Source organism: Melitaea cinxia, chromosome Z, assembly GCF_905220565.1.
Source record: "Melitaea cinxia chromosome Z, ilMelCinx1.1, whole genome shotgun sequence".
In the NCBI taxonomy this organism is placed as follows: Eukaryota; Metazoa; Arthropoda; class Insecta; order Lepidoptera; family Nymphalidae; genus Melitaea; species Melitaea cinxia.
In genome coordinates this window covers 14,456,868-14,475,171 of record NC_059424.1, presented here as the reverse complement: position 1 = coordinate 14,475,171, position 18,304 = coordinate 14,456,868, and the positions used below count along the sequence as shown (strand labels likewise).

Here is an 18,304-nt window from a genome sequence, read left to right as displayed (position 1 = left end):
GAGATCACGCATGTTAGTAAGAGTAACTTTTCTAATTCTTCTTTAATATGGTACTGCGACACGATTCTATAACATTTTCTGCTAAATTTAATATGTTGATACTATTTGCAAAAAAGGTACATTTTACTGCCATCACAGCATTTAAATAACGCATCCACGTCCTTCTATGGTAATACTTGCTCATTCGCCGAACTGATTATTTATAAACTTTACATTATCGGCATAAATAAAAACATTAGTAGAAACAAAACAATCAGAAATATCGTTGAAAAATAGATTAAATAACAATGAATCCAAAATGAGATCCTTGGCACTAGAGGGAATTCCAAGAACAGTAGGTGGTAGGTGGTACCCATTCACTGCAACATTAAAAGACCTGTTTGTCAAATAAGTCCAAAACTGTTCCAAGAAAGATCCAGAAATTCTATAACAGCGAAATTTACAGACAGGAATTTGTGAGAAACTTGATCAAAATCTTTGCTGAACCAACTCCAAACCAGAATGAACAAACATGAATGAACAAACATGTAAAAGGTAACTAAGTTAGTTAGTACTCGTTGACCGAAACTTGATTAATCCATATTGCTGCTCGCTGAGACAGAACTGTAGGTGTTTGTAACAGTGAGATTTTAGCAAAAGTACCATAACAAAAAAAATTTAACAGCTATTGACTTTTACAAATAAAGATATGAATGAATACGAATTTTAATTTCACCAATTCACTTTTTAAGAAAACAATCGTTTACCGTTTTATTACGGACGAGTTCAACGAGTTAATATAGGATTTAAATAAATCTTGTTGCGATTTAAGATCCGTCATGCGTTTATAAACATTAACATACAGTTTTATTGAATGTTAGTTTTGTTCGAATTACTCACGCTTTACTTACACAATATAATTATGAGAAACTGTGACCTTTCGTGTATATATTTTTATTTCTCTTGACGGTCAATGTCCAATTAACATAAAAATGCGGACAACCGAACTTCGCTTGACCTATAATCAGCAAAACATATATGTTTAAGACATATACTATATATAAAATTCTCGTGTTGTGTTAGTTAACATACTCCTCCGAAACGGCTGGACCGATTTTTATGAAATATTGTGTACGTATCGGGTAGCTCTGAGAATCAGCTAACATCTATTTTTCATACCGTAAGTTATAACGGGGGATTAAGGGGGTTAATAACATATATGGCAAAACAACGTTTGCGGGGTCAGCTAGTTATAGTATAAAACTTAATAAATAACAACCGTTTATTATCCGTTTATTATATATTGTTGGCAGCACTAAAGCGCGAGGTGGTCACCAGGAGAAGGAGGATCAGGTGTGCCGCACCAATTAGGCGGGACAAGGTCATCGGGGAGTACCTGGAAGCTAAGGAGAGATATCGGACCGAGATTAAAAATGCGCAGACGCGCAGCTGGGTCTCCTTCTGCGAGAGACAGGATGGGGAGAGTGTCTGGGGGGGTATTTACAGGGTACTTGGTAGGACCACCAGGAGAGACGAGGATCCACCGCTGGTGGTGAACGGTATGGGGTTAGATGCCAGGGGTTCGGCCCGACTCTTGGCTGAGACCTTCTACCCGGAGGACTCTGAAGAGGATGACTCCGAGGAGCACCGCCGGGTGAGGGCCTTGGCCGGGCGGGCCGACATCGAAACTTCTTCGGGCCAAAGAGACCCTCCCTTCACTCATCTTGAGTTGAAGTTGGCCAGTCGGTCCTTTGACCCGAAGAAGGCCCCAGGTGCGGACGGTTTTACCGCGGATATATGTCTGCACGCTATTGAACTGGACCCGGACCTCTTTTTGTGCATCTTCAACAAGTGCCTCGAGCTCCACTGTTATCCTAGGCCCTGGAAGGAGGCCACGGTGATCTTCCTCCGCAAGCCGGGGAAGGATACGTACACAACACCAAAATCGTATCGCCCAATTGGGCTCCTTCCAATGCTTGGGAAAATCCTGGAGAAGATGCTCGTCGCCAGGTTGAAATACCACCTTGTGCCCAGGCTAAGTACGCGCCAATTTGGCTTCATGCCTCAGCGGAGCACCGAGGACGCTCTCTATACCTTAGTGGAACACATCAGATGTAGTTTAAATAGGAAGAAGATCGCGGTACTGGTTTCACTGGATATAGAGGGCGCCTTCGATAGCGCCTGGTGGCCAAAAATTAAAGAAAGACTGGCTGAGGAAAGATGCCCCGATAATATCCGGTGGCTCCTGGGCAGCTACCTGAGCGACAGGCGTGCTAGAGTGAGGTACTTGGGGGAGGAGCACATGAGAGATACTGGGAAGGGCTGCGTGCAGGGGTCTATCGGTGGGCCGATATTGTGGAACCTGCTCCTGGATCCACTGCTTCAGGAGATGGAGGCCAAAGGCGACTACGCGCAGGCCTTCGCCGACGATGTGGTGTTGCTGTTTGAGGGTGAGACGGCCCTCGAGATCGAACGGCGAGCCAATGCCGCCCTCGAACGCGTGAGGGCGTGGGGCCAGTCAAATAAACTTCGGTTTGCGCCTCACAAGACCAATGCTATGCTTGTGACGCGCAAACTGAAGTATGACACCCCACGTCTTCGCATGGGCGGGGTCGACGTTGTCTTGTCGAGCGAAATCAAGCTGCTGGGGGTCGTCATAGACCATAAACTAACCTTCAACGCCCACGTCGCGAACGTCTGCAAACGCGCGGTCGCCTTCTACCACCAGCTGGCCCGAGCGGCTAGGGCCAGCTGGGGTCTCCATCCTGAAGTGATCCGCACTATTTACAGAGCGGTGGTCGAACCTGTGATCTTGTATGCGGCCGCCGTCTGGTCGCCGGCCGTGTCTAAGCTCGGTATACGCAAACAGCTGAACGTGGTCCAACGGGGCTTCGCACAGAAGCTTTGCAGGGCATACCGAGCCACCTCCCTGAACTCCGCACTGTTGCTCGCTGGAATACTCCCCCTCGACCTCCGCGTTCGCGAAGCGGCGACTTTATACGAGGCGCGGAGGGGGGTGCCCCAGCGGGTGATAGGGGATCGGGAGGTGGAGCGGATGTCCTCGGCTCTGCGGTCTCCGCATCCCGCCTGTCATGTCGACCTCGAGTTCAAGTGCCTGGTCGACCGAGAACAGTTCATTGCAAATAGCGAACACGAAGTTAACATCTTTACGGACGGCAGCAAGATTGAGGGCAAGGTGGGGGCGGCCCTGTCCGTATGGACTGGCGCCGCCGAAGCTAGAACCCTCAAGCTTGCTTTGCCGTCCTATTGCACGGTGTACCAGGCGGAACTCTTGGCGATATGCCGGGCGGCGCGGATGGCCGCAGACAACTTGGCCGGATCAGTCGGGATATACTCTGACTCCCTGTCGGCACTGCTCACACTCAAAAATCCAAAAGCCCTCCATCCCCTGGCCGTAGAGGCGAGGGAACACCTGCGAAGGGCTCTGCTCCAGAACAAACATATAGAATTGTTCTGGATCAAAGCCCACGCAGGGCTAGAGGAGAACGAGCGTGCCGACCATCTGGCCAAGGAGGCTGCGCTGAAGTCCAAACGCGCGTTTGATTACGACAGCTGCCCGGTTTCGTTCATCAAGCGGAGCATTCGCATGCAGTCGCTTGATGAATGGAACCAGCGGTATCGGGCCGGCGAAACGGCTGGCGTCACCAGGGTCTTCTTCCCTGACGCGACGGCCGCACACAGGATCATAGGTAAAATAAAGGTGGACAGGTTTGTCACTCAGGTGTTGACGGGGCACGGCGGATTCTCCGAGTACTTGTACCGCTTCAAGTGCAAGGAGAGTCCATCGTGCGTCTGCGACCCTGAGTGTTCGGAATCTGTCCTTCACGTCCTCCTGGACTGCCCAGCCCTGGCTTACAAGAGACTGCGTGTCGAGTGTCAATTGGGAATAAAACTGAGCAAAAATATATTACCAAAACTATTAGAAGAAGAAACTAGCAGAAAACTGTTCCTGCAGTTTTGCAAAGAAATTGCTGTACTTGTAAATAATAGAAATAGGACTTAAAAAATTATGTTTTTTAAATATTGTACATATATTTACATAAACATATAGTATAGTTAGTATAAGTAATATAAGGAATAGTTATAAGTTTGTAATTATTAAAAAATTGATTTGTAAAAATCGATGCCTAATTGATAATTTGTAAATAGACATAAACGGTCTCCATTGTGTTAAGCATGTATGTATAAGTTTAATTGTAAAAAATATAATATTGTAGCAATAAGGGAAAAAAAAAAGAAAAAAAAAAAAAAAAAAAAAAAAAAAAGAATACATAAATAAATATATATATGCTCCCTCCCTATGTCACTCCCCCCTGGTGTGTTGCACACAGTGCGAATAGTTTAGATTTAGATTTGCCTTATTGTATTGAGGGGAAATACCCCATAATGAATGAATGTGGACGGATGAAAGAAGAAATTGGTATGCAGAATGTCTGTGGAATAAAAGCGAGAAGTATGACAAAGAGGACTAGCTTAAGTAATATAGTAAATTTGTAAAAAAGGACTCCGAAAGATAAAAATCGGAGGCGTAGGATTAAAAAAAAAAAAAAAAAAAAAACCGTTTATTATCATTAAGATTATTGTAGACAATTATACGATCATCGTTTCAAACTGTATTTATTAAGGCGATAACTATATTTTTTTTCTTATGTATTTTTCTGTAAGCTTTGGATATATTTTTCTATTCTGATAAAACAAGTTTCATCATTTTCTTACAAAAATTCTAAATTATTAAAGAAGAGAAAAGATCATCATTTGCTTACTTCAACAAAATCATGTAGAGACCTTCTGTATAGCTCTACTACTCATGAGAGCGAAGTAATAATAATGAAACCAAGGTAGGCATTGAGGCTCTGTAATTTTATAAATAATGTGTAATTCAAGATATTACATTTCAAAGAAAGCATGAAGAATATTAGGAGAGAAGCAGTGCATTTTAAGAATTCCCAATTTCGGAAACTTTAGGGCATTTATATTCGACCAAACTGACATAACATTAATAGTAAGTGACTACAAATTTTAATATAGCTATTTTCGAGGTTTTTGGGTGCTTGATAGAATAAAAATTTATTGATAAATGTGATTTTCTACTTTCGCGTAACACAAATAATTTCAAAGCCGCTGTAAGAGTTAAATATACACTCTGTGGAGATACATTAATTTGCCATTTGATGGCCATTGATGCCGTTGATGCCATTTGATGGATATAATATCCATGTTATTATACCGTAAGATATCTCATGGTCTCCCGATGGTTCACTGAAATCAATAAATGTCTTTATGAAACTCCCGATATTTCGTCGCTAACCGAGTTTTAAAATGAAAATCGTTGTAAGCCTCATATACATATAAGTATTGATAGTAATCGTAAAAACTTCAAAAATTTATCAACAATTTGAACAATTACCAAAATCTCAGTGAGTCTTAGAAAACAGATGTGAAATCCTAAAACGAAGCACCAGACAACGGTACGAGTATTCAATGATATCATCTTACATGTGTAACATATATCATACTTGAAACTTAACACTTTAATGTTAAATACGTACTGTTATTATTAAAATTTAGCTTTAAAACGAGGCTTCGTATGCGTGAGTTATACGATTTTGGTTGTTCTGTAAATGTTCTGTAGATTTGAAATAGTATTGATTGACACTGAAAAAAAAAACATTTTTTAGAAACAATACAGTTTGTATCCAATTTGGAGGAACAATCTTGTGGATTATTTTAAAAATATATATCGCAAGTAAAACAATAAGGATAATACTAGAGTATATTCTCCAAAAGTGTATTCGAGACGACAAATTGTAATTAAAAAATCTTACAAAGATCTTTCTCTTACGATAAATCATCACGAATTTTACTAATTGTGAAACCTGTCAAGTCGTTTCAGAGCATTTATTATATAAGTACAATATTGTTACAGCCAATATTCACAATTTCAATCTCGTTGTACATAATTATGTAAAATAATAAATTACCATAAATTACTCTACATATAAAATTTAACAGGATAATATCCTGCGTAAATAAGTGAAATACATTATTCATGAAGCCCTGTCAGTTTAATTTGTTCAATAACTATTACCCTTCTGTTCGACCATATTAGACACTTTTCAAATAGTTTGAACACTATGTATAAACGTCAATTAATTTCTTGACTAGCAATCCCTTTAAGCCATAAGTAAATAATTTATATTTAGGCATATATGTATATTAATATAATTTTCCAAGTAAATTCATCGTTAATATTTGAGTAAACATATAATACGAAGGTACACTTATTATGTTACGCACTTATTAAAAACATCACGTTCGTCAAACATTTATGACTTCGTCTGTTACTATGAGTTTGGTTGCAAACGGATAATTGTAAAGAATTGGTAAACTTAATTGTTTTTGTACTACATTTACAGTTTACTTACATTTCAGAACGTCAGTAGAAGTTGTGGTAGTTTTTCAATTATATACATAATGCCACACATCGCATTTAATAAAAATGCACATTTAACACGACATATTGCAAACAAGTTTAGGTACTATGAACTTTACCTACGCGTATATTTAATCTATCTATCTTGTATATATTAATATATCTTCTATAGATATAATCGCCAAATTGTATGTACGCGTAAAGCGTTCGAAGTCCGAATGGCTGCATCAAATTGGATTTTAACTATTATTGATGAGTCCATTATTTTCAGGTAAAGGTTTTTGAAAAAACCGAATTAAACGATACATTACAACATAACATACAATAAATATCGAAATCTTTTCATTTTCATGTAAAAACTTATTATGTTTCATAATCACGTGATAATCAATCACAGCAGTTTATTATCACTTTTAAAATAGTAAATCTTCTGGCACAAAATATTTTTTTTTTATTTCACTTACCGAAGTATAAGGGTTATTCAGTTGCTTTTTGTTATTGTCTATTTTTTTTTCGCTTGACAACTGTTATTAATTTGTGTATCACGTAATCGCTTATATTTAATTTTAAGTTCATATTTATGATTGTAGATGTAGATTATTCTATTTATATGGGTAGATACAGATCGACAGAAAGCCTTATTACGTTACAAAATCTTATTGGGCTAGTGACTAGTGTCTTATTTCCAAATATTATAGGATAGTATGAAGACCACAATTTTGTTTAATCATCCTTAAATCCATTTAAAGTTAACCAACCTGTACTAACAATCTCCGTAAACTTTAAAATAATTGAATATTAGATATAATAATAATATCAAAACCAGGCAACACAATTTCGATCCTAAGGGACTTACAGTATAAGAACAAAAAACGACTGAGGCACAAGATTCGCAAGTATTATCCGGTAATACCGTTACCAAACGCAGCCTAACGTAGTTATGTATATAAGAGTTGATTGACCCTATAGTAAACAATACCGGTCTATCACTACACAAAGTTATATCTATCTATATATTAATACACGAAGCAAAGACGTTGTACCATTTTTAACGTATTATTGCGCGAATGGAGTAGTATGAATTATCGCACACTTGTAGTTTATATAGATTAGTGCAAAATGCTAATATTTTTTAAAAATATGCATTAATACACATTATAAATAAATAAATATATATAATACCATGTATTTGATACTCTTTTGTTTTTTATTATTATATTATAGAAGTATAGTCTTTGACAACAGAACTTTAAAAATGCTCAAACTTATATTATTAAAATAAGTATTAATTGTATAACCTGTACATATTTACGGATACGTCGCAGTCTTGTACAAAGGAAAAAATTAATATATTTTTTTTTAATTTATAATATCCTGTAATATCTTTGTGTTTATTTTTTACATAACTCGAAGGGAAAATGTTTCTTATTTTTAAATTTATTTGTAAACTCAAAGAAAGAATATAGTAAAATATAAACAAAAGCGACTGGGACCTTGTGTCGATAAGGTTTCAAATAAATTCAAAGGAAGGTTAACTTTAGATGGAATAATATACTTGATTATTTTTCATAAAGTTGGGCACGTGCATGGATATTATATAAATCATCACATTATTTACTATGGAATAAGAAATGTGTGTTTCATTATGAATACAATGTGTTTCAAACAATAGTTTAGTTTGAAAATAATAATATTATAAATTGTTTAATTATTGTTGTTCCTATTTAAATTAATCCTGATTTATCTACTATGTATGGCCTACATTCTTTTCAAAGATCGTCATAAAACAAAGAAACTAAACATATTTTATTACAATAACTTACCTTACCCTTTGTACCTTAATAATATAGAATTGTTGTAGGATTGTGTCCTTCTGTGTAGACAAAAACAAGTAAAAATGTAAAACCTTTAAACTTAAAATATTTTACTATATTCGTATGTATTAATGAGTACTAGACGGTAAAACGTAATGCTTAAAACTTTAGTTTGAAAAATAATAAATGGACACAATTTAATAGGGACTAACAAAAACAGATTATAATTGTATTTATTTAGACTAACATTATATTATTAGTTGCTGTGCCTAATTTAATCGACCCATCGAATGAAAAAAATAATCAAATATTACTTCTCTGTTGTTTAAGACTAGATATTGAAAGAATGATTAGTTTTTTACTGTCTACTAGCTGTGTCCGCGACTTTGTCGCGTCGAATCTAACAAAAAACGTATTGTTAAATATGCAGAGTTATAAAATAAATTTCTAAAATAAAAGAAACCTAAGTTACTCCTTATTACATCGGCTATTTGTCAGTGAAATCTCCGTGAAAATGGGCCCAGCCGTTTCAGAGATTACCCGGAACAAACAGGCAGACAGACAGACAGATAGACAGACAAAATGTATAAAAAATGTTATTTTGGTATATGTATCGTGTATACATCAATATGCATTTAGTAAAAAGCGGTTATTTTAATATTACAAACAGACCCTCCAATTTTATTTATTGGTATTGATTTAACAATGTCTGACTTTGAAAGGATTCGTTGTTTTTGTTAAAATCCGGGTAAAACTGTGACTGAAAATAGTTATTTATTATTTTGTATTTCTGTTAAAGTCTATCTGTGTAAGTTAACAATGTACACAGCGTGTTCTCCTGTGTTTCTCTACGAAAACTAGTAAATAGTTTAAATCAAAGTTAAATGATTTTTATCAGGTGTTGGTTTTAATAATCACCAGACTAACAGAAATAAATAAATTATAAGTAGATAAATATAAATAATAACTAAATAAATATATTAGAAAAAAATCCCTTACATAGGTTAAGTGTATATTGTAAACTAGCGACCCGGTTCGGCTTCGCACGGGTATAAAATATAATTATAGCCTATGTCATTCACTGAAAAAATTATTAAAATCGATCCAGTAGTTTTGATTTATTCATTACTGCCCGTGGCCCGCACGCGTTAACTTTAGAGTAAGAGCCGACCGGAACCGCCGCAAACGCTACGTACCGCAATTTTTAAATCTGTAATATCTTCGAAAATATTCATTTAAATCCTATGCTGTAAAGGGCCGTATAAATCTATATTGAATCAACAATGTATTTAAGGTATTTAATTAGATAAGGATTAATGCTGTATTGTTTAAAATCGCTTTGAAAATTAGCCATTATTTGTCGTAAAAAGTAAATGAAAAAAAATGTTAATGTGTTATATCCATAAGAGATATACATATACCATAGCGGAGTTTTCTGTAGACCTTTTCAATGTGTACAGTACTTAGTACATTATTTTGATAAATCTCGTAGAGTTCAGCCAGCGTTTGCAATATAAGCGGAAAAAATGTAATTATTTACGACATCACATTAGAAACCTCAAAAATAACAGTATTTTTCCGCTATTTAATAGATGTTATTATACATATAAACCTTCCTCTTCAATCACTCTATCTATTAAAAAAACCGCATCAAAATGCGTTGCGTAGTTTTAAAGACTTAAGCATACATAGGGACATAGGAACAGAGAAAGCAACTTTGTTTTATACTATGTAGTGATAGAACATAAGTGTACATAAAAAAAGAAACGTCAGCGTCGGACCACGTCCTAGTTTTACTAGGCAATCACAAGACTGTCAATTTGTAGTTATAATGAAAAATCGCCTTTGGTATTGTAATAATGAATGCATGATAAAAAAAGGCATGGCCATTTTGAGCCCGTGGATGTAAATTTTTAAATAAAAAAAAAATAATAATAATAATCACCAGACTAACGTAGTAAATGCGTGATGGAAAAACCCACTAGTACCGCAAACGCAACACTAAAACCACATATACCAGGTGATTGAAAAGTTCTTAATAGTATAATTTTTAGGGTTCCGTCCGCATGGTACTTATGCATGGTTGATCGAAATCTAACAGGTACAATCCATGGCTGTACCCGTTGCACCAACGCGGCGTCGTATAAATTATTAAATGAAGCCTATTATGTGATATGTTCGTATTATTTTGTAAAAGGTACGTTTTATCTAAATATGTAGATATATAAAATCGCCACCTCATCAAGAAATCCCAAAAAGCGCTCGACCTATAAAGATGAAATAGTGGATGAAAGAGTTTATAGTAGTAAGTAGACGTCGACTAAGAATGGATGTCCTTAATTTTTTTGTGCTGTGTACTTATAATTTGACTGAGAGGTAGTTAATTGTTAGTAGACGTCTACTAAGAACGGATTTTGCACGGCCGCACTAAAGAGGTCTACGTCTACTTCTTTAATGCGGCCCTGTCGCATGAAACTTAATTTTTGGACTATTTAATAAAAAAAAATATTAAATGGCGAGTTCGTAATTTTTAAAGCTTGAACCATAATACAAATATTTTGGACTACTAATTAAAGATAATCAAATCAAAAAGATTCACATGTTCTATGATAGTGCGTCTTATTTTTGCATAAACCTTTATTTTTCTGCATTGAAAGATGCAATACTGAATTTGAAGTTATAAAATTATTTTAACCTTTATTCTTAGACCCGTTTAGGTATTGATTAAAAATATATAATTAAATGATTAATCCACCCTAAATGTGGTTCGATATATCTTAGGTACTTACTGTCATATTGGAAATATAAATTTTATCGCTTCAGCTTGTAGTATCCCACTGATGCTACTGGGCATATGCCACTTTCCCCATGTAGAAGAAAGATGAGAGCTTAATCCACCACGCTGCTGGACTAACAACTAGACGGGAAATAAATTTTTGTATAATCACAAATATCCATTCCGAGCGGGAATCGAGCCCGCGACCGTCGGTGTTTTAGGCGCTACCGACACGGCACACGACACCACACTAGTCAGACAATGTTTTTTTATATTTTTATATTAAATTTTATTTTTATGCTGTCGATTATAAATAAAACATAACTAGGTATCCCAGCGTTTGCGGTAATTTCATTTCGTGTTTCTGAAATTTCCGAAAAATGGCTTGAGAAGACCTAAGGAAGGACTGTTTTGACGCACCCCAGACCCAAGGGGCCTAGGCCCCAAGAGGAGGAGTTGCTGGGCTTCTATTGGGCGCATCCTCGGCAGATAGGGGAGGCCGCTCGCGGTTTAAGCGCCGCGGGTGGTAGGGGTCGTCGGACCCTCGCGGACCAAAACCAGACGGTGCGCTCCGGGTACTGCTCTGGTTATCAGAGTGGACCTGTGAGCGCAGGTGTGTTGGCACGGAAGTGCGGTGGTGGATGTGGCGCTGAGACGGCGTGGAGACGTGGGGGTCGGTTTTTCCTTCCCCCACGCGGAGGACGGGATGGGTGAGTTGCATGCTACAGTCTCCCCGCGACCCCACCAAATAGGCGCATCACCGGAACACACGTGGCGGTTTTTATTCAGTAGGAATCTGAATCCACGAGGAGTGTCCACGAGGATTCGCACCACGCAAAACAAAAGATTTGTTTTTCACACGGTGGTTCCATGAAGCGTGGTCGAGAGTGAGCTCTGCGAGCAGTCTGGTAGTTATAGCGTACAAAAGGTAAACAATTAATGTAGTGCAAAGCGGTCTCAAATTGTTGTAATATAATGTTATACTACAACTAAAAAAAAAAATATACTACAACTAAGTAGAAAAAGTCGGGTCAACCTTTGTATTTGTATATTATCCATTTCGGCTCGAAAAAAACCGCGAGTAGCTGCTGGTGTACTTAATAATGTTATTCCGTAATGCATGACGAATATATTGTTTGATTTTCATATATAGTTTGTTAACATCTCACGAAGCCGAAGTTATTTCATAAAGCAGGAGAAATATACGTACCTATGTATTGATTTTCATAAAGTGGACGCTCTGATGGTAAGTAAAACTAAACTTATGTGTATTTTATTTATCTCTATATAACTAAAACCCGATATACTCGAACTTAATGATGTATCGAACTATTTTAATATATCGCTAACTATAATCATTTCGTATGATTTGTATAAACGGGACGATTTTATTATATATATATGTATATATATATATATATATATATATATATATATATATATATATATACAAAAATGTCAATATATCAACCAAAGTCCCAAAATTCTACGCGTTTGAAACCGCACGGGACATCTAACGTCATGCGAGTAAAATAAACTGGATATGAAAATAGAGACAGAATCACACTCGAGACTCGTGTTGAAAACTCATGTGAATGTGAAAAACAAATATGAAATCCCATTAAAACTAGTTCGTGAATAATATAATTCCTGTCTACGAATTTTATAAACAACGTAGCTAATACAAAATATAACAATCTAACTGATATGAAACGATGTGTTTAATACTATTTTAGTCAATAAAATCAATTAAATTTGATAAATAGATATGACGCGGAGTAAACGTCTTATTGATTCCACGTCATAAGGTTTGTATTTATTTTTAAATTATTAAACTATCACAAATAAAAAATAAAACTATAAAATATGCAAATTTTTTGAATCATGTTGTTTATCAGTTTTAATATTTTTATCTGTATACCCACTTATATCTTCTTCTATATATTAATAAGTTGAGCAGCAACATTGTGCCCCTTTTTACGAAAATTGCATCGACTGAGGAGTATGAAATTTCACAAACTTATAGTTTGTATAGAAAAAAAAATGCAGAATGCTAATATTTTTTTACGGTGTTTAAAAAACACATTACACACACATTAACTATTTTGTTTATTATTATAGAAGTATAATAGTCTTTGACAACAGAACCTCAATAATGGTCAAACTTATAATTTAAATTAATTATGGTCGAATTTCGTCCACTTCGCGACCACTACTTAGTTATTATTATTTTGACGTCTTTCGTCACCTTTGCAGGCTCTGCCAGAAAAACAGCGATTCTTCTTTTTAATTAGCCTTTTCATTTTTAATCCTTGTGTATTTTATTCTGGTTGTGTCTTTTGTTTTTGTTGTATTTTTTGTATGTATTATTTTTTTTTTTTTGGTTACTTTCAATATAATTTTTTACGAACATAGTTGACAAATGGCTAAAAAAAATTTTTCTTTCTCTCTATAGACGTCCAATGAACTGACTGTCCTGACTCGAATATATTTTTATAGAATTTAGGTTTTAAAAAATTACTGATTCGTATATGATATATTGTTAACAACGTAGCTTTTAAGACAAACACACATCAAATTAAAATTATGTTAGTTTATTTCCTATCAATTAAATTTAATAAATAGAAATACCTATGGCGTGAGGTAAACATCTTATTTATTCTATATCAATAAGGTTTTAATAGGTAATAAGTAAAGGTAGAAAAATGGCTGAATAATATTCTGTAAACACATCCATAGCTTCTCGTAATTTTAATCCCATTCGAATTAGTTTAAGTAGAAGTTAGGCAAAAATTCTTATAATAGATTTTAATGAGATATATTTAAAGAGTATTTTTATCGATGCAAAAACAATAAACAAATTTTGAGACGTTTTGAAATTCATTGTTTAGGTTTTCTTTAAACGAGTATTTTATTAAGTCCGCCAAGGCCGTGATGACACCGCGGTTAGTCCACTCACCATACAAATATTTTAATCAAATACAGCAAGTACAACATACAATTAGTATAACAAAGGATTTTATGGACAATAATGTTAACATTTTTACTTTGCTTCTATTACATTGGCTTAAAATAAAGTAGAATTTAAATTATTTATAAGTCTGTTATATCTTATCCTCCAGCAGTGGACTGCAATAGGCTGAAATGGGGACATACTTAGTTGAAGATCCAGAGAACACATTTGCTACTTACTACTTATATCCTAACATTCCCACGGGATCACAAATTATTTAAAAAGAATATATCAATCAAATTTCATAATTACATATACAATGATGTTTCCAATATGATATTTCCAATTTATACAACCTTCTTTGAAATATGTTTGAGTAAATATAGATTTAACAAAACTCCTTTCGTCAAAGACGAAAAAAAAATTAGAAGGCAATGTTTACGGTTTGCAAGTGATCTAAATGCAAATTATATTACTTTAGAAGATACTTATTGAGTTAATAAAGATTGGCTGCGGGTCGTGGCTCCAATACGTGCCAGATAACTCCGCTTCGAACTTGGACAATTTGTTTTTATAAAACAAAATGTACCTTAAACAAGATACCTTTGTCTACTGTTTCCAAAATGATATTTAAATAGGATTGAAATTGGAAAATTCTATAAGTAGTTACTTCCTACGACTGTATGAAATTGTAATTGTTGTCCATTGATTGTTTGGATATATTTTTTTACTATTTTATTGTATACTAGCGACCCGCCAGGGCTTAGCACGGGTGAAATACTTAAACTAAATACTATCTACAGCAAAATATACGTTAGAAACCTCTAAAATTATCATTATTTCTCTACAATATTATGAATGTATTTTAGATATAAACCTTCCTCTTGAATCACTCTATCTAAAAAACCGCATCAAAATCCGTAGTGTAATTTTAATGATCTAAGCATACACAGGGACAGACAGACAGAAGGATGCGACTTTGTTTTATACTATGTAGTGATTTTTATTTTTAAAGGAGAAAAATATGACTAATAAATTATATGTTTTAAAAACGCTTAGGGAGGTAAGTTGCTTACAGTTTTTAAGGAAAACAAAATAAAATGATTTCTCACAGTTCTACCATAACGTCTGCTAAGCTAGAAAACCGGTACCTAACATCTGTTACAACCATACAGGTTATGTTGTCGTTGAACTCAGCTTATTGGTGATGTTGTGAGTTGGAAGAAAATATTTTAAATATTTCAATCTAGCTTGTGTGCCAATTTAAATAATTGTTACGAATTAAAAAAAATAACCTTTGTTGTTCCTACTTAAAATTAATTAAAAATAAGAACGAATGAATAAAGAACGTGTGTGATGAATGAAGAAGTAATGTTAAAATTCTTTTGGTTTTGCAAAAACAGTGACATACAATATTTTTCTTTGCGTAATCTAACGTTGCGTTTTCTTGCGTATATCTTAATGATTATTCTGTAAATATTTCAAGGTTTTTTTTAATTATTATTTTTTTTTATAGAAGAGGGGGCAATTGGCTCACCTGATGGTAAGTGAAAACCAACATCCACAGACACCCGCTACATCAAAGGATGAGCAGGCGCGTTGCCGGCCTTTCAAAAAGGAATATGCTCTTCTTTTGAAGGTCCCTAGGTCGTATTGGTTCGGAAATACCGTGGGTACAACCATACCGAACAATTTCTCAGAACACTCCCCATGGTAAATACGGTAGAAGATGCAGAGTGACCCGACATTTCTACGCAGTGCCAAAGAATCGAGCCGATCGGAGAGACTCTTGTCGCCAACGATTCGAGCCGCTCGCCGGTGTTGAAAACGGTCAAATGGAAGGAGCTGGTACTGGGGCGCCCCAGCCCATAGGTGAGAGCAGTATTCCATGTGGGGCCAGATCTGTGCCTCATATAATTGTAGACGGTGGCAAGGCATGAAATACTGCTTCGCCCTACTGAGCACACCAAGTTTCTTCGAAGCTAGTTTAGCCTTTCCTTCCAGATGACCACTAAATTGCACATTGCTCGATATGTCGACGCCAAGTATCCCAATACTGGCCGAGGCTATTAGGGGAGTGCCTTCAAATTTGAGAGGAACGACGAAGGGTGATTTTTTTGCGGTAAACGCGCAAACTTGTCTCTTATTAGGGTTAAATTGGACTAGATTATGTCGTCCCCGTTGCGAGACTTTGGCTAAAAGCGACTCGATTTCAGACACAAGTTTGTTGCGATACTCATCGACTTGTTCTCGAGAAATATTAGGACGGCCTGTGTATAAGGCGTCTCCGGTGCTGTCGTCCGCATAACAATGAATGCCACTAGTTTGTAACAGGTCATTGATATGCAGAAGGAACAAGGTAGATGATAGTACACAACCTTGGGGAACGCCAGCATTGACAGACTTGAGGTCCGAGCATGCATCGTCAACGACCTTGATGTTCCTGTCTGCCAAAAAACTGGCGAACCATTTACATAATTTCTCGGGAAGCCCATAGGATGGTAGCTTTGTTAGAAGTGCCCTATGCCACACCCGATAAAAGGCTTTCGCTATGTCCAAACTAACCGCCAGCGCTTCTCCCTTGCTCTCAACTGCCTCCGCCCATCGCTGAGCTAAGAATATTAGAAGATCACCAGCCGAGCGACTCCATTGAAAGCCATATTGGCAATCGCTAATCAGCTGGTGCTCCTCCAAATACTGCCAGTACACAACTGCCAGCTCCGGCGAGCTGGCAGTTGATTATGGATTCCATAATCTTTGAGAACAAGGAAGTTATAGCAATTGGTCTATAATTGGACGGATCTGAGCGGTCCCCTTTCTTAGGGATCGGGTGCACCAAAGCCATCTTCCACGAGCGTGGGATTAACGAATAAGAGTGCCGGAAAAGACGCGTAAGGACGGGTGCCAACTCAGGAGCACAAGTTCGTAGCACTAACGGAGGGATGCCATCAGGCCCACTCGACTTATTGACGTTCAACGAAAAGAGGGCTTTGCGCACGGAGCTCTGTTGGAAAATTATTTACGGTTTACGGTTCGACAATGTAAAAACTATGGAACTTATAATCCTTAGTACCATTTACTTGTAATTTAGAATGTGCTTAGCTACTTAGGGGTCGTCCATTAATCAGGTGAGGTTTTTTTAACAACTTATTGGACCCCTTACCCCTCTTGGTAATATTTGGTGAGGTTTTAATTCCCCCCTCTTCCCATACCAAGATCATGTGTGTTGATTTCTGTTAAGTAAATTGTAATTCTATGAATATTGTAGTTAAATATAAGTATAATCTGATTAAATTTTGAAAACATTATGATACAAATTTCTAGATAGTCATTAAGGTTGTTAGTTGTTTTATTGGTTTAGAAATTGCGCGTTTAACAAAAAATAAATACACGTGATATCCCAATGTAGCCCCCCTCCTTCCTTGTGATTTTTCGTGACGTTTTTCCGACCCTAGTCCTTCAAGCCTTACGTGATTAATGGACGAAGCCTTATATATTTTTTGTCTGTCCTAAGTTAATATCATATGATGACAATAGTGAACTAAAAACATATTGAAATATGTATGTAAAAATGCTTGTTATTATTTTTTTATCAAAAACCTTCGCTATTTAATAATAATTAATTTATATTAGCAAAATCAAACTGGTAGTTAAAGAAAAATCGTTCAAAACTATTCCTTATCATTTATAAGTAAGCTAACTAACATTCTTTTCACGAACAAAGGTATTTAAGCGAACACAGTCAAACGTACAAAGATAAGTCAAACGGAAAATATTATAAAAGCACGTACATACTCGTACATACGTAGTATAACATAATTCATATAAATGATAAAACACAATGTAACAATCAAATTTAAAATTAATATATTAATTACGTAGCACGCTACCTCAGCCTCAAAAGCAATTTGGGGCTTAATTAATGTACAAACAATTAGAAACTTACTTGACGTTGTTACGCATGTTGTAATTTGTAGTGATGTATTCTGCGTCCCCGCTGAAAAAAATAACAGATTTGCATTATAAAACATGATTAAAAATAATACAGAAAAATAGTTTGTAAAAAACTATTGCAAGATTGATTTTTAACATTTAATTATAAGTTCGGGCACAAAATATTTGTTTATATTTAACCGACTACAAAAAAAGGAGGAGTTTCTCAATTACATTGTTTTTTTTAAGGTTCCATACCCAAAGGGTAAAACGGGACCCTATTACTAAGACTCCGCTGTCCGTCTGTTCGTCTGCCACCTGACTGTATCTTATGAGTTATATGTGATGATGAATTTCTGCGGCCGCTAAAATAACAAATACTAACACTATTTTTG

At 35.9% G+C, this 18,304-nt stretch overlaps 1 protein-coding gene across 1 annotated transcript in view; it reads right to left on the bottom strand.

The window, feature by feature from the left end:
• Window positions 1-17,976, bottom strand: part of LOC123668731 (neprilysin-2) — a 41,293-nt gene extending 23,317 nt beyond the window's left edge. Inside the window, exon 1 of the mRNA XM_045602427.1 lies at window positions 17,923-17,976. Coding sequence (XP_045458383.1) covers window positions 17,923-17,939 — 17 coding nt within the window. The 5' untranslated portion in view covers window positions 17,940-17,976. The remainder of the gene's footprint in view (window positions 1-17,922) is intronic.
• Window positions 17,977-18,304: the final 328 nt, after the last annotated feature.